We start from the raw sequence: 18,216 nt of genomic DNA, 5'->3' as shown, positions 1-18,216 counted from the left end.
AAGAGAGATGAAATCAACTGATGTACAGAAAAAAATTTATTATATGGTAATACTGTTTAGATTTTTTTTAGTTTAGATTTTTTTTAGTGTTTTCTTAACATATCAGGAACACCAAAAAAGTTATTAAAAATAATTATCTTTGCATTCAAACTTGAATATGATGTGTGTATATAGTTCCAATGCTGTAGAAAGTTCAAAAATTCTGCCTTTTGAATGGAAACTGAAGTTTTCTGTTTAGGCTGTGAGTACACAATGGAGTGGAAATACATTATAATCTTCACAAGTGTTGTTCAAAGTGCCTGAAAATGTCATGGTGATACCATCACTAAGAATGACAGAGTTATCTACTTTCTCCAGAAATATAACTCACAATAATTTTTTTTAATTCTGCCAGAAAAAAATACCCAAGAATGAGTGGAGATGATTTTTGTCTAAGGTAGAAACCAAAATTAAACATGGAAGTCTGAGAAAGACACTATATAACAAGAACATTTGGAGGGCTTATTTTATAGAACCAATGCATTTTCTCAATGAAATTGATTTTAAAACTGAATGTTTGTAATATATTTTTCCTGAAGTTTTAATCAACACTAGTGGCAATAGGCACTGTAGTCACTGTTTGTGGATACCAATAAAAAAGACTTCTTAATACTGACATATCCTTAGGTCACTGTCATGAATTTTACTGATGTCAATATTGTAAGAAGTAGAAGGTTTTGTAGATCTTGATCCTATTAGTGTATAGCACACAACAACACGTTTGTACAGAACCTTTCCCCAATTACAGCCAAAGTCAGGATCAACAAAACTTCAGATATAAGTAGAAAGCTCAACACGCAGCTCCTCGCTGGTACAAGAATCAATGGACAACCATATCTTCCCTGGATGCCATCTTGGCATCTCATTTACTTTTGTCTGCAACTGAAGGTTGGCTGATTTTTAATTAGGAGTAAGGAAGTTTGGCCCAAGTTATTCTGGTGACCATCAGGGATCATAGAAAGATAGAATCATTTTAAGCTGAAAAAGTTCTTTGAGTCCAACCATAAGCCAGAACAGCCAAGTCCACCACTAAACCATGTCTTTAAGTGCTACATCTACACATCGTTTATATGCCTCCAGGACTGGTGACTGAACAATTTCCCTGGGCAGCCTCCTGCAATGCCTGAAAACTCATCTGGTGAAGAAATTTTCCCCAACATCTTATATAAACCTCTCCAAATTAAAGCCATTTCCTCTCATCCTGTCAGTTGTTATTTGGGAGAAGAGACTGATCCCCCACCATATTGAAAGCCACTAAGAAATTTTTGGTGCATCTGCTGCCCTTGATAGCTACTCACCCACAAAAAATGCCTTAAATTTCACCTTTCTTCTTTCCAAGAGGAAAATAAATGGATTAGTGTGCCTCTAAAACTAAGATAACAGGTTTTTAAAGTATGAGAGAAGGTTTTAAATTTGGGCTTTTTTCCTTTTTAAGATTTTTTAAGCTTGTCTTAGTGGTCAGTCAGTCATGCACCTTTTATGACTTTAATTTTTCATAAGGAGTTATATGATTTCCATTTGCTTCCCTGTAACCAACTATGGGCTAATGCAGTGGCTGGAGTGAAGGTATTTTTCAGGGTCATAGGTTGTTTCTCAGTCATCTCCTATCTGTCCTGTTGAGTGAGGATATTTGATACACTTCATGGGCATTAAACTGATGGGCAGTAGCGGTCCCAAATTAGCTTTATAAATAAATTGGGGATTGACTGTATCGTAATACGAGACAGGCCTCAGTGAGAGGGAAAGCTGTGTGAAGCTGGAAGGTGTTATAAGAAGAGCTGTGCCACATGTGAACTCCTTCTTGTGTCTCTGAGGTGGACCACAGACAGGCAGTACTTTACTTCAGGCAGCTGTATGAGACAGAACAATACTCACTTCCTTTTGTGCAGTATCACCCATTGCTGGTTGATGTTGCAATGCAAAATAAGGTCTTAGATGCTACATGCAGTCCAGTGGAAAGAACAGATGTTAGGGAATTTTAAAATATATTTGTTTGAAAAGACAGAACAAGAAATTGCCAGCACTTCTTTTTATTGTCCCTTTCCTTTGTATTTTCAAGTATTCATTTTTCATGAGTACAGATAATACACAAAAAGTACTAAAAATATTTATTTTTTTAGGCCTAAAAATCATCAGGATCATACTAGCAATATTACAGAGTATGCATTAGTGCAGTCCTCAGACAGTTTGATACATTTATGAAAGTTTCTATCATTTTCTTGTCACATTTCAGTGTTTCCAGAACATCTTATAGAGTTTGTTGAAAGCATCTGGCTGAGCTCTAAGGGAAGGTCTGACCTTAGGTAGTCCAGTTAGTCCAGCATGCCTACAGTGCAACTTTGTTACAAAAGACATCTGCAAAGGGGAATTACTGATTTCTGCTCTCTGTCCTACAGCAATTCCAAAGCAACTTAACTCTGTTAAGAAAAGGAAACTAGGTCTCCTTCAGAATTAATTCTTTGTGAGAAACATCTTTGGTGGAGACATCCTTCAAAGACAACATGAAGAGTGAGACTGATGAATGGTGAGGATGAAGAGATGTACAGTAGGATATCTGCTCCCTCATGTGAAAAGCCTGTCAGCATTCCTTGTCCCTGGAGTAGATATTCATTCATCTTGAGTCTTGTGATGCTGTATTTATCATATTTCCACTGAAAGGCACCAGAGTGATATTTACTGAATAAAAGTTCTATTATGCCAAAATAGACATTCAAAATGTCCAAGATCATTTTCATAAGCAACTTAAAACCCACGGGGGCTAGAACGCACTCAGCTTTATCCACTCTGACTTCTTTTTGAAAATTCCTGAGGAATCTTGCCCATGGTTGCCCATGAGTGTTTTCTAACAGTGAGGTCAAAAGGTGAGCTCAGAAATGGTTGCCAATACATTTGGTGTGCTGATTAAAGCACAAATATAAATGGAAACAGATTATTGGTGACAGCATACAGGTAAATAGGCTTTCTTGAATGGAACCATGTTCTACTTGAATACTCTAGTGCAACATATTTGTGTTTGTGCTGTTCCTGTTTTATTGATGAGTCTTAAATCCAAGATGGTGTTCGATACATGGTCTGCCTAGTATCTTTGTCCTTGTAATTTTATAAACATATTCTTTCCCAGTAAAGTTACTCAGAGGCATATAATTTCACTTCTGCATGCACCCCAAGTTCTGGCTACTGTGGCAAAATGGAGAAATTTAGTGCTGCCTTGAGGTTAAGCATGTTTGATATCCTCTAAGTGCATGTTCCCTCGCTTAATTCTGAACTGGCGCTGTGCATATTGGTACTCGGGGCTTCTGCACAAAGCACTGGATCCAAAAGTCTTTTTCTCAAAAACTAGAACAAGAGAAGAATGCACCGGCCATGGTTTTGTAATAATACCACAGAGGACTCAAAGTGAAAACCAGGACCCAATCTGTCAGAGGTTTCATGGAGTTTGAGCATTGTTTTGCAAGTTAGCTGCCTGGGGACTAATAGTTCTAGGAACCTCTGAGGTTTGGGGCTGTCCAAACTTCTACTGAGTCAATTTATCAGAAGTCAGGTATTCTGCTCTACTTCTCCCTGTGCAGACTTTTGTCACATAATACCTGTAAGGCAGAAGATTGTACAAAATTGATTTTTTTCAAGGAAGTGGCTCATCTGCTGCAATTTATTCCTATGTGAGGTAGTTCCCACAGCTGCCTACCCGTGTCCCTACTAGGAGATACAGTACTTGGTGAAGAAATATAGGCAGGTATCCATGATCACTGGAGCCTGACCAGGTCCATCAGCACTCAATACACTGAGGCATCTAAACATGGCATGCTGGGTTTAATGAATTGAACCCATAGACTTAGTGATTAGACCTAATAGAAAATAATTACTGATGAGGCAAGAAACTCGTGTTCTGATCTCTTTTCAGTGTAGGAATTGAAATCTACTTCATCTCTAGTCTAGAGATAAGGAGAAAAGGGGGAAAATGAATGCTGAATCTTTCTTGTATAGATGTACCACAGTGCAGCCAGGAACATTGGAAGGAGCGGGGGAGAATTTGGAACTGCAATCTAGCAAAGAAGACAGTATTTTGAATGGTTCCTTAGGGAAAAAAATGTAGACGGAAAAAACCCAAAAAACTGTTTGAGTAGTTCTTTACTCATCATCTGATTAAAAATAGACCTGAATCTGTGAACAGGTTGACTTTGTGCTTTAAGACAGTAACCAGAACCTGCAGATTCATACAATTCAGCTAAGTGCTTCTCTGATATTATAAAATTTAATAACTCTGCTGTGCTAACAGCCATACTGCTTTCAGATACTGATATACTAATTATATGCTTAGTCCCCTTATCTCTTTCTGTGACTGAAAATGTTACAGATATGTACACCTTATCCTGTCTTCAGAATCCCAGTGAATAACATTCTTCTCAGTTTCTGGGTGGTAGTTGTGAGCTATATTTAAGGTAAAGTGTGGCAGTTAACCAGTGCTTTAGATATTACATCAGACTCTATGCCTTATTTGCACTATGAACTGAATTGTGAGAACCATAGTCTTTGTTCGTACAGTTCACCAGTCATAAATAATATTATAGATAATAAAAAGTAGGGATTAAATTGATAATAAATCATTATATTTATTTGGCAAAAGGACCAAGGTGCTTTTTTTTTTTTTTTTTTACTTGTCTTTTTTTAAGCTTTAAGGACTTAGCCAAGAGTTCAGTTTACCTTTTGTATCTTGAGATTAGAACCCTTAACACACAAACTTGACAGACAGAAGTGTTCTACCACTCTTTTCACTTTAGGATACTATATGTTATATTTTCTATGAGCCAAATACCCTTTACAGATATGTCTGGGAAATAAGCCAGTCATAATGGTCTCAGGAGACTCAGCAGGATTTCTGTAAAACAAAAAAAAAAAGTATATTTAAGTACATGCATGTCTTGAATTAGCACAGCAAATGGCAATTGACAGCTTTTGATGAATCTTAGCACTACTTTCTGATCAAACCATGTATGAGGTTTTAAATGAAAATGTATTTCTCTCTTCATTGACATTAATAAAGGTCTAAATCTGTAGCTTCTGAATTATGTCTACTTATAATTCATGTCAATTTTGTCCAAACACAGTTTGTGTAGTTTTGGCCTATCAGGCAACAGTATATCCAAAAAGTGAGCAAAGCAGTGTCATTGCTAGGAGTGACAGCATTCTTTTCAGGTCACTCTGTTAATTTTGATGGCAAGGTGCTCAATTTCAGTTTATATGTTTTCTGGCCAAGGTTAGTTGGTCCATCTTTGAGAAAGACACCCTCTGGCAAATACTGATTTTTTTTTTTCCCATTTGGAGGTAGCCCAAAGTGTTCCAGATGTCAGAGCTCTGACTTACAATCATGCCAGATTTTGAACAAAAATTCCCAGGAGCAGAGCTTGTTGGGGGAATATGCAGATACTCTGCTATTTATAGAAGAACACTAGTGTAATCAAATATCAACATAAGTGCACCTTTAAATAGAAAATTATGGTGAAAATGTCTTCTATTACACATTGATATAGCTGTTCTGCATTTTGAAAGTCTGTCTGAAGAGTAAGTACCATTGGTTAATTAAGCATACTTTATTGTATGGAGTAAATTAATAGTGCATATATTGTAAAAAAGTAAAGCCTCTTGACTCTTACCTTTTAGTTAGATGGTGTGCTGGTATAGAGTTTTTAAAAGGAAAAGGAGGAGATTCAGGAATAATTTCAGAGTTTTCTGTCCCAAATGTTAAATCAACAAACAGTCAGATGAACAACTAATCATATTTGTTACAACTTAGAATTTTCACTTTGATATTTAAGTTTATTTACTTATTTTTTTAATATTTTTACTTTCAGAACCCAAAAGAAACGTCAGTTCTATCACAATGTTTCTCATTAGCATTGCAGTTCAGGCATTGTTATATGGCCTATCCATAGCAAGTATAATGTGCTTAATTCCTGCTGACGTGTTATAAGGGAATGTATTGATCCGATCAATTTTTAGGTGTACATTAAAAATTATAATATGCATATAAGTGTGTAATACCTATATGTGTGTATATGTATATACACACATATATATATGCATTTATATGTATATATATATATATGTGCATATACATGAATATATATAAAATAATTTTTAAATTTCTGGGGCCTGATGCTACTTAAAACTCATTAAAACATTTAGATCAAAGTGTTCCCTGTCTGTGCTGTAATGAAAAGAAGCTAAGCATCAAATGTACTAATTAGAAAGGCAGCTGTTTTCTTGTTAATATCTTAGCTTGAAATATTTTTTGCTGGGAAGATGAAAATGTCATCTTATATTTAGATGTTGCATAGCATGCAGTTGGGTTTTTGTGTGTGTGTGTTTGTTTGTTTGGTTTTTTTTTAATAAAAAAAAAACCACCAAAAAAACCCAAGGAACATTATTTTTAAAATATCAAAGAAATAATTTGTGACATCCAGATTCATTTTTTCCTTATAAGGCATTTACCACCTACATGACTTCAGAAAAGAGTTGCTGTTATCCTTCCCCATCATCAGTAGAAATCTAGGGCCTTCCAAAAGATAAGGTTTAATTTCATTTACATGATCAAGACAATTTTTTTTTTCCTCAAATACTGTCAGGCTATACATTTTTAGAGGATTTGACATGAAGGTACCTGAAAAAGGTAGTTGCAATATGTATGAAAAAAACTGTATTGCCCCTTCAAAATGTCTGTTTTACAGGAAGTCTCATTGACCAACAAAATTGTTAGTTAGGCTTTTAAATGCCCAGGGGTCAATAGGATAATATTTGCAGCCCAGGTTTTTATTTTTCTATTGGAAGCTTTTTCTACTTTTCAACACAGCTCGTATCTTATTGCATATTACTACTTCTGGAATGCAAAAGTAATTATAAAACTTTTAAATGGAAGTTTAACTTTCTGGAATTTATTTTTTTTTAAACAAAATTATTCTAAATAGTTTTTAACTGTTCTTGTACCTATTGAGTCTAGAAGTGATAAAAGATTTTGTGATCAGAGTTTTTAATTGCATATAGAAAAGAATTGCAGCTAAGCTTTCCAAAGAGAAATGACTGCTGGGACAAACATACTTTTACCTTGCAAGGTTGTCTTTCAGTAGTACTTTCCTGTCTATGTTGTCATTCCCACAGTGGTCCCTGTGAATCTTGCAGAATCTGTAGAACACACCCACATTGTCTCCTACACAGACCAGATTTCTGCTTCTACTTGTGGGGGGGAAAAAAAAAAGTGCTATTTTTTCCATTTCTGATTAATTAGTTAAAAATGGTCACTGTTAGAGAAACACAAACTATTCATTGCCTATTAACCCTGATACACTGACATCCAAGAAACTCTTAGCCCAAGCCAAGACCTATTATGAGGACCATGTATCCTTCTGACAGCAGAAACTCAAAACATACGATGTCATTTGTGCACCAGTCCTGTTCTATACGGCATGTTATTCCTGACCTCAATGGAAAGATTGATCATGACTTCTTCCATCTGATATTTATGAAATGTTGCCTAGCATGTCTGGCAGAGTCAGTAATGCATTTTCCTTTTTTTCTGTTTTGTCTCTTGTTTCTATAGCATCTGAGTTTTGTGTGATTTCTCATTAAACATTCTCAAGTTTCACCCACGTAGGCCATCTGGACTATAGTTAATATTTTAGGACCTATCCCCTTAACTTTGATGTACTTTCTTGTAACTGCTAAAACATGGTGATATCTCTTCCTTCTGTCTTGAAAACCTCCTCCTCATAAATCCAGACATACCAGAGGAACCAAGGGCTTGATACTGGCAGCAGCTGAACTCTTTCAGATCTCTTCTATAATTTTTCAAATCTGGGAAAATCTATGATAAGAAAAAGAAATCTGTGAATTCTCATCAGCAAAAATCTTACCATAATGAAAGGCCTAAAGTCCTAAAGCATAAAATATTTTATTAAAAATAAGTTTCATGTCAGTGGTTCCTGAAGTTGATTTGTTGCATTAGATTATGAACACAAAAATGGTACTCTGATGACCAGCACAGAAACAGTGTGAGCCATTAAAATGGATTCACTAATGACACTGTCAAAACTAGAGCTTGATCCCTGTCTTCACCTGAAGCTTATTTCCCTCTCAGGTTCATTGCATTTCATCTGAATAACTGTTTTATGAACCAACAAGTTCTGTTGCACAACTATGATTGGAACAAGCATTTTACTCGGATTTAACCAAGAAGTATCTCTCAAATAGCTCAGTCACTTTTGAAATAGTCTTAAGGTCTGATGTTACTATTTGTCATTCTTATAAATGTGAAAACAAGCTTGGAAGATAACAAAGGTCAGATAAATGTTTTAATAAAGAAACTGACAGCTCTCATAATACTTGTGCTTAGTGTAATAAGACACTTATCTGTGATCTCATCCTCCTGATGCTATGGGATTGCTGTGATGACATTTCTTTCTTAAGGGTGCACCCACAGAAATGTTTCATGGTCTGTCTCATGATGTTGACTAACTGAACCACAATCACTTGCTTCTTTAACACAGCCACTGATCATGATTGGTATCTTCTTCTTCCTTGTCATCTGCATCATTCAACCCAGACAAAATGCTCAGTCACAAAGACATGGTTTGGGCATTGATGCATGTGCAGTGGGTCACTCATGACTCAAGGAGGCCCATTGAGCCACAAGCAGGAGCTGCTTGGAACTTTTCAGCTAGTGCAAAGAGAATAAGGGCAGAATTCAGTTCCCTTTACTCATATGTCCAGGGCAGCCTATAGGTTCCAGAAGTCTAAGATATATTCAGGTGTGCAACAAGGGCTTTTTAAGTAGCATCTGTAGAAAAGGAGAGATACTTAAGCATGTCCAACAGACACTGAGCATCTATGCTTACATAGAATTGAGCTCTAGATTTTGTGGATCCTGACTGAGGTCATAATCATCATATATAATACCCATTTTTAGATTTCATAACCTCAGAATTTGACCCAAGGAGACTGTAATGATGGAGAGTTTAAGGGCTGTTATGGAAGAGACACTGCTTAGGTATGTCTAAAGTCTAGCTGAGAAAGGTTTTACAAGGTAGGGGATTCATCCCACTTCTAGGAGAGGCACTTGAGACTGATATCTTTGAGAGAAGGTAAGGTTTACTTCCTTTCCTACTCCTCGAAAGTTCTATTGAAGCTGCTTTTATATAGTTCTGTGTTTTGTCTGTATAAATTTATTGCAAATTACAGAAAATTCCTTGAAGTTTGCCACAGTTTATTTTTCCTCTTTTGTTGTTTGTTTTCAGACTACTGCAGAAATCTGATCACAGAACTGCTTGCCAAAACAGCAGAGAAACAGGGTAGAGAGAGTAATGTTGATCTTGCCAAAGAATTTTGATCCAATATGCTGCACAGTGCACAGTGCTCTGCCTCAGTAGTCATTGAAACACTGGTTGTTTCTGAGACACTCCATCCATAACCTGTGTTAAGTTTAAATATATTTGCACTGTGCCTAAAGGTGTTATTCTAGGGGAATCAAATAGTCTTAATTGGCTAGCTTGGGATAATGACCCTTAAATTTCCTCTTGCATTCTTCTTCCCACTTCTTTACCATAGTCATGCACAACTTAAAACTGGAAGATGATCATAGGTGTGCAAAAGGATATTTTAGTGGGGATTATAAGAATATATCACAAAACAAACATAAACATTTCCTGGAATGAAGAAAACTGGGACTTGAATGTTTATAAGGTGTATGGATACATTTTCATTAAAGAGAAGATCAGCATATGTTGCTGTATGCACAATCCCCTACACCTGTCAATTTTCCCCTTACCTCAAGAAATATTCTCTCCCTCCTCAAATTGCGAAGAAAACACTGTGTTAAGTCACTACATTTCCCACTGTGCTTTCAGAATGTCTATGGTTGAATGATGGTTTGAAGGATCTCTAGAAAACCTTGGCTTTAATCTGATAAAAAATCATAGTTGACTTTTTGAAGAATATCCATTTCTGGTTCCTGAAGAACCTCACTGTTTCTGTGGTGAGCTGTTTTAGGGAAAGATTTTTGTCATTTTGAAAATCGTCTTTAGGGCCAGGAACTAAATCTCATAAACCTGTTAACAGGGATGTAACAATCTGTTAGTCCAGGACTTTTGGGGTTTTCACAGAAAGTGAATAGGATCAAGGTTTAAGAAACTGAACTATTTTATGCTATTATATGCTTATTTTGTTTTCCATGTACATATTAGAGGACTGTCTAACAATTCCATTTTAGAAAATTTTACTTTCAGAGGATTTTCCCTTTTGCAGAGGACGTAAGGACTAAGAGCAGTAATAAACTTTCTTCTGTTTATATATCTACCTACATGTGAGCTGTGTTGAAGACCACACTTGCTGTTCTGCTTTCAGTGAATGTCTGTGTGTTATTTCTACAGAAAAATGTTGTGTATGTTCCTGTTTTTGTTTTTAAACATGTCTCTGAGAGAATAAAAACCCTTCTGCATTCTTCTTATCTCATATATATATATACATATATATATATATATGTGTATATATATATATATATTCCTCCTCTACTCTGATTCCCTATAATTGTCCATTTACGACTTTCTATTCAAGTTCTAGACAAAGGCTAAGCAGAATAATTCCAAAGACAAAAATTTATTTCTGATACACAAAATACTTCTAAAGATTGCTTGTCAGAAGTAATTTACAGTGCTGCATTGTTTTCTGGAATGATGAGAAACATGACTGCTTTCTTAAACAATCACTTGTCAAATGGAGTACATAAAGCAAAGTATCTCACTGGTGAACATTGATTATGCAGTTCCTTCACTACCAATTGAACTTCCAGTTTAAAGCTCATGCTTTTAAAGTCAGAATTAGCTCTTTTAATGGGTGAAACATCCTAAATATTCCCTCTAAAAGCATGATGCACTTTTGATGTATTATTCAACTTTTTTCACAGTCTTAATAAAACACTGTTCCAGTTTTTACTGAATGTGCAACTAACCTTGCTTCATCCCAACCTCCTGTTGGCTGAACCAACACAATCAATCAGATAGTACTCCCAGATGTCCTTGAACAATCTTCTCCTTGTAATTAGAAAAGAAAAATTAAATCTTATATTTGTGTGTGGACTATTTTTTTTCTTTATTTTTTCCATGATGTAGACTAGTAAATTTTACCATGTGTTAGACTAATAAATTTAACTATAGGCAAGATTATTTTTTAAACTTTAAAATTAAAAGTCACATCACCCTCTTAATAAAATACTCTTCTATTGTTTCAATAAAAGCATTATTATATGGAAGATAATTGTAATGCATAGATTTATTAGCACACAGAAATATTTAAATCACTATTTTTCACAAAAAGATTTAATTTAATTAAGCTTAAAACTTTAAGATTTGTTAGTCTTTGAATATAGTCTTTGAATATAGATATATATGTATGAACATTCAGAATTCAGTAAAAATTAAAGTATTGTATTTAAATAAAAAATAAATTCTTAGATACATTGGTAATTTAATCTGAACCTGTCTCCTACCTTAGAGAAAAGTGTCAGAAATTGTATATTATAATATAATATAATATAATATAATATAATATAATATAATATAATAATATAATATAATATAATATAATTAATATAATAGAATAGAATAGAATAGAATAGAATAGAATAAATATAATATAATATAATATAACAATATAAATTTATACATATTATATATAATATAGATTTAAATAAATATATAAATATAAAATAACTCCAGATATCTTTTCAGTATCCTGAGGAAAGCCCATGGCTATTCTTAGATACTTTCAATCATGCTAATATTGCTGTTGCTTTTTATTTGAAGAATAAAAGGGTGACAGAGAAGTAGTAATTTTTCAAGTTTACAATTTCACACCAGTTACAAATCTCTTAGTTTTATCTGCTGTTAACCTTCATATATGTGCACACCTCTAACCAATTTATAAGAGCAGAAAGAAATCAGATAAAATTGAGTTACTTGCTCAAGGTCTTTATCTGGAGTTAATTTAAGGATATTTAGTATTTTAGCCAGCACGTGAGAGATGAAAACACACTGCTTTGCATTGTTGTGCCTTATAAGATGTGTGATCCTCTTCATCCTTCCCTCTTTCCACCCATGTTGCTTGAAGGAGCTGATTTTAGACTTTCACAGGGGGTGAAATGAGGCCTGCCTTGCTCTTTTGTTATCCACAACAGTTTTAAATGCTACTTTGAGAAAAAATCTCCCATGATCACCTTTGTATCCAAGGGCTTTGAATCTTCTGAGGACAGATATTCTTGCTGCTGTCTTTCTCTTTTGGACCAATGTTGACCTCAGTGTGGCCAGTGGGATTAGGGCAGTGATTTTCCTCCTCTAGTCAGCACTGGTGAGCCACACCTTGAATCTTATGTTCAGTTCTGGGCCACTCACTGCAAGAAAGATATTAAGATGCTGGAGTGTGTCCAGAGAAAGGCATGGAGCAGGTGAAGGGGCTGGAGCACAAGGCACTCCTTGTAAGGAGCAGCTGAGGGAGCTGGGGGTGTTTAGCCTGGAGAAAAGGAGGCTCAGGGGTCTCTACTTGTAGAGACCTTATTGCTCTCTACAAGTACCTGAAAGGAGGCTGTAAAAGGCAGGGATCATCCTCTCAAGCAACTAGTGACAGGAAAGGACACAGCTTCAAGCTGTATCAGGTGAAGCTCAGGTTTGGCGTCAGGAGGAATTTGTTCACAGAAGGGTTGTCAAGCATTGGAGCAGGCTGTGCAGGGAGGTGGTGGAGTCACCATGCCTGGAGAAGTTGGAGAAAAAACTGCACGTGGTACTTAGTGCCATAGCCTAGCTGACAAGGTGATGATGCAAGATTGGAGCCAATGACCTTAGAGGCATCTTTTCCAACCTAAATGAGTCTGTGATTCTGACACCTTCATTGCTTTCCTTAGCATATACTCAGATGCCACAAACCAAACTTGTGTAATTACACATGCTTAAGGCTGAGCTCTTAAACAAGGGGTACCTGCATGACCCAGGTTCAGATGTATTTCAGCTGGTTTACAACATGTGATTCCAACATTTTCAGTCATTGTAAGGATTATCTAATTATAACAACAGTCCCACTTCCTTCACTGCTATTGCTTATGAAGTAATAGGCAATTCAGAAGAAGAAAGGAGCGTATGATCTGACCCAGTGTATTCCAAGATCTTGTAATTTAAAAAAAGGTAATATGAGACAAAAAGGGTTTTAACAGAAAAGGAAATTAATGATCATGATGACAGTCCTGGCAGATGGTCTGGGGAAGTTGAGAAGATAGGACTAAAAGTGTTATTTAAGGGGAAATGAGACTTTTTGGGATTTTTTTTAAGACAGAGTGATATTAAAATAGTTATTGGGGAAAATATGCAAAGAGTCTCAGATTGGGAATAAACACTTCTTTCTGTGTCAGGCTTGAATAGTGGAAGTGAAAAGAAACATACAATGGGTGTTAAAAAGCATGTTCTTTTTGAAGGTGGCTGATAATGGGATTCTGCTATCTGTAACTCAGCTATCTGCTACTTTGTTGGAATGCGGCACGGCAAAATATACCTGCATATACACTACCTAATACATTACACTTCTTCTTATAAATATTCATCCAGAAGCACAGACACTAAATTTGTTCAATCTTATAACTCCTAGTTCCGTAGGTACTGTGGTTTGAACTCTGAAATTGCTCTTCCTGTGGCTAGCTTAGTGAGACAGAATACAGCATTAAGTAGGGTAGCTTTCATGTTTCTTTTTCTTATTCCTAATAGCTTTAGATACTTTATAGTTAGAGTAACTTGTCTTCTATTTTTTTTTCTGAAGACTAAGCAATTCAGTTTGTATATATGAACAGCATGGAGAAAAGGAGAGGAAGGGAAGGAAACAAAATACATTTTCAGGAGGGACTATGGGAGTTCTCATGAATGAAACAGATCATTGCTGCTCCTTGGATCATCACCAGAAATTTACATTTTTATTCCCATAAAGCAGGAGGTGTCTTGCAAGGCAGTGTAAGGTTTTCCTAGGGCATTTTAATGCTTTTACATCTTTCTTTCTGCATCATATATGCTTAGTTGTTTAGGGACCTGGAACTGAGAGCCACAGAAGCAGAGGGGAAATACATGCTGTTTATCTGACTTGCAGTCAGTTGGTAAAAGGTTTGGAACTGTTTCTATTATAAGTAGATTTGTGATTCAGAGACTGGTTCAACCAGCATCCATCTCTGTGAATTTTCTTGGGTAAAAAGAACCCAAACATAAAAAAAAGCTGTTTGCACTCACGGATGCTGCACAGAATCCTACGATTCACAGAGGCATAAGACTGTAGTTGAAAGTGCAAGACACAGAATTTATACAAGTAGTTCAGCTCTTAAGCAGCACTGAAACATCTTTAATATGACCAATTACTTGTAGGTATCCAGAAAATTTCCAGAAATCAGTTCTGGAAACATAATAGAATTGTCATCAAAGAGTGCCAATGTGACTGCAATAGGAGTCATGTGAGAGCACTTGGCTCCTGTAGCAAAAACCACAACTTTGGTGAACTTTTTATTCTAAAAACACAGAGTGAAAAAACAGGTGAAACTGCTAAAGTTTTATAAGGCTTGACATGGAATTGTTGGTATTTATGTGGATTCCATATAAAGTAAAAGGTCAAGACATACTTGAAACCCAATCCTAACTGAAAATATTTGCCACTTACAGTAAGCCTGGCTCAACTTTCTGGTTGTGATGAGAAATTCAAACATTTTTGTCACTCAGTTAAATCCTAGATGCTACACTGAAAGAGAGGTTTTTGTGGGGGTTTCTTTTGGTGAAATGCTTGTGTAAGTCAGCAAAGCATCATATATTCTTATCTTCTCAAGGTGACTTGCATAACTTTTTTCCTTTGTTTTGACCATAAAAGTGAAGAAATAAAATATTTTATGTGCCATTAGGGCACAGTTGGGTCTAGACTGACCCTTATTCTACTCCCTCCAGAGTAAGACAAATTAAGTGGAATGTGTTATAATTGCTCTAATAAGCCAAACACTCTTGGGACATATTCAAGCCACCCAAGAACAACAGAAAGATGCATATGGTCATGTGAACTGTATTGCTTCTTATGTTTTGGATTATTAGCAGGAAAATTTGTTTTCCTCTTGAGCAGATTCCTGTGTAACATGCAGGGGCTTGGACTTCCACCATGTAAACAGTCAGAAAGTATATAGTAGTATTTTAATCTCTGGTACTAGATGCCTGCTCAGTACCTCAAATTTGAAGAAACTCAAACTTACAGCCTAAATATTTGACTCCTTCCAAAGGAAGCAGGACCTGCTGTCTGAAGAGCTGGGAAGAAATTCTGACTTCACTGAACTCAGTGACAAACAGACATGTGCTTTGGTACCTAGAAATGACATGAGTTCTGTGTATGAACAGAAAAAATGTTGTTCTATGTGATAGTTATCCAGCCTTTCTTTAATTTGATGCTGCTAGAAAATTCCTAAGTGAAGTGAAAAAAGAACCAAAACAGTGCAAAAACCAATTTCCCAGGATTTGAAGCAGTTTTATGTAAGTAGTTATTTAATTTACAGTTATTATTGCAATCTGATGAGCTAATTAATATTCCAAAAATTGCTGCCAAACAGCCATCAAGAGCACCATTTTACTTGCCTGTTAGGGAAGTGGTACTTCTCATGTGTTTCAATTCATGTGTTTCAATTCTTGGAGTTGTAAAAAAGGGAGGTCAGCAGAACTGCCACCTTGGGCTTCTATGGAGAAGATTATAGGCCTTTCAGTCTAACTTTGGTGCCAGGGAAGGTTATGGAGCAGATCTTCTTGAGTGTCATCCTGGGGCATATGCACAGGGGATCAGGCCCAGCCAGCATGGGTTTATGAAAGGTATTGACCTGCTGGACCAACCTCATCTGATGCCAAGGCTACCCACTCAGTGAATGAGGGAAAGGCTGCCAATGTTGTCTACCTGAACTTTAGTAAAGACTTTTACACTGTTTTCCACAACATTCTTCTGGCAAAATTGGCTGCTTTGATAGATGCACCCTTCACTGGATAAAAAAAAAAAAATATTGTGTGGCTGAGCCCAGAGAGTTGTGGTGAATAGAAATAAATCTGGCTAGCAGGCAGTCACTAGTGGTGTTCCCCAGGGCTCAGTATTGGGGCCAGTTCTGCTTAATATCTTATTCAATGATCTGGACAAGGGTACTGAGTGCACCCCCAGTCAGTTCACAAATGACACCAAGTTGGATGGAAGTGTTTATCTGCTGGAGTATAGAAGGACTCTGCAGAGGGCTCTGGACAGGCTGGATCAGTGGGTTGAGGACAAGTATAGGAGTTTCTACAAGGTGAAGTGGTGAGTCCTGCACTTGGGTCACAACAGCCCCATGCAGTGCTGCAGGGCTGGGGAAGAGTGGATGTAAAACAACCTAGCAGAAAAAGACCTGAGAATGCTGATCAACAGTAGCTGAACATGAGCCAGCTATGCTCAGGCAGCCAGAAAAGCCAATGGAATCCTTGTATTCACAACAGAGTGGTCAGCAGGACTGGATAGTGATTTTCCCCCTGTACTTGGCACTGGTGAGGCCACATCTCAATCCTGTGTTCAGTTTTGGGCTTCTCATTTACAAGAAGGACATTGAAATACTGGAGTATATCCAAAGAAGGGCAACAAAGCTGGGAAAATGTCTAGAGCAGAAGATTTTTGAGGAGCGGCTGAGGGAGCTGAGGTTCTTTAGCCTGGAGAAAAGGAGGATCAGAGATACCTTATCACTCTGAAAGGAGGTTGTAGCCATAAGGGCTGTTTTCCCAAGTGACAGAATGAGTGATATCACCCTCAAGTTGCACTTCTGTGGTTTATATTGGATATTAGTCAAAATTTCTTCACTAAAAGAGGGGTTAAAAGGGTTGTCAAGCTTTGGAAAAGACTACACATCACCATCCCTAGAAGTATTTAAAATATTTGTGGTGGTCCTTATGGACATGGTTTAGTGTTGGACTTGGCAGTCCTGGGGTGGATTTGATGGTCTTAAAAGTATTTTTCCACCTAACAGATTCTATGATTATATTCTATGGATTGCACTATTATTGTAAATAGTAAACTAGTCCTTTTTATTTTTTTTAGGAGTCCCTCTTTTCTCTTATTTGATCTGTCTGTTTTTCTGGGGAGTGATTAATTTACCTGTAATGAGGAACGAAAGGGAAAAAACAGGAGGTGGGAGGGTAGGTGTGCATTCTCTTCCTCTTCTCTGGACTCATCATGCTCTCTGCTATCTTTTCTCTCCTTTTTATCTGTTAATCTTATTAACTATCTTACTTATATTTCATGGCTTCATTAATAAATGATGTTTATACTTCCCTGGCTAACATATACATTTTTCCCCCTTTAATTTCATTTTCTCCTGTCATTGTCCAAAGTTATAAATTCACTTCCTGTTTTCTAATCTGTTCCTCTTCCTGTCATCACTTTACTTCAAGCCTGCTCTATGCCCTTCCTCAGCATTTTTAAAGTGCATAATTTTCTCCCCTCTTCTCATCTTCTTTTAAAGTGTTAATACCATATTCATGCAGTAGGGGTGTTCAAGGTGGAGACAGGGATAGCAAGGAAGGAAGGAGGCTTTTATCACCATAAAATGACAAAGCAGATGGTTATCTCTGAATGTATGTCATTGCACCTGAAGTCTCTCTTCTTCCTGGGACCAATATGGTAGAGAAGCACACTATGAAAACACTGAGCATACAGTCCATCAGCAGTTTACGCTGTTGCTTTTAGCTGTGGGCCATTCTGGCATTATAAAGGAAAGATGGAGCTATGTCAAGTTAATTCTTAACACATACTAGTTTACTTTCAGACCTAATAAACCATAAATTGTTTGGTTTGTGTCTTGCAACCTAAAAAGTATTACTACCTTAAAAGTTGTGTTCTTTTCTAACGGGAAGAAAAATAAGGGGCATTACAGGAAGGTCAAGAAAGAGTTTAAAGAGGAAAGAGGGCAATTAATAGAACCAAAACATTATTTCTCTTGCTAAAAGTATATTTAAGAAGGGGAATATATCACAATAATCAACCAGGTTTTTTGCCTTCAGCCTGTCTGAGGCCATGTGGTTTGGAGATCTGATCACTAGTCCGAAAAGGAAAGGCTGTTTGCAAGATTTCTGGGGTGTTTTT

The 18,216-nt window shown here is 36.5% G+C and overlaps 1 protein-coding gene across 4 annotated transcripts in view; it reads left to right on the top strand.

Annotated features, from left to right (window-relative positions):
• The window catches only part of TAFA5 (TAFA chemokine like family member 5), a 400,494-nt gene that overhangs the window by 379,680 nt on the left and 2,598 nt on the right, over positions 1-18,216 (top strand). For 2 of the 4 annotated variants that reach the window (XM_053978646.1, XM_053978649.1), the window contains exon 4: positions 17,173-17,260. The exons of 1 other annotated variant lie outside the window; for it this stretch is intronic. In XM_053978646.1, the coding sequence (XP_053834621.1) occupies positions 17,173-17,196 (24 nt within the window). In that variant the 3' untranslated portion in view covers positions 17,197-17,260. Of the gene's footprint in view, positions 1-17,172; positions 17,261-18,134; positions 18,206-18,216 lie in introns of those variants that run through there. One more of the 4 variants, XM_053978648.1, reaches the window with a different exon arrangement.

The sequence above is a fragment of the Vidua macroura genome, chromosome 5 (genome assembly GCF_024509145.1).
Source record: "Vidua macroura isolate BioBank_ID:100142 chromosome 5, ASM2450914v1, whole genome shotgun sequence".
Taxonomy (NCBI): Eukaryota; Metazoa; Chordata; class Aves; order Passeriformes; family Viduidae; genus Vidua; species Vidua macroura.
Note: the sequence above shows the minus strand (reverse complement) of the source record. Positions and strands in the feature narration are given on the sequence as shown.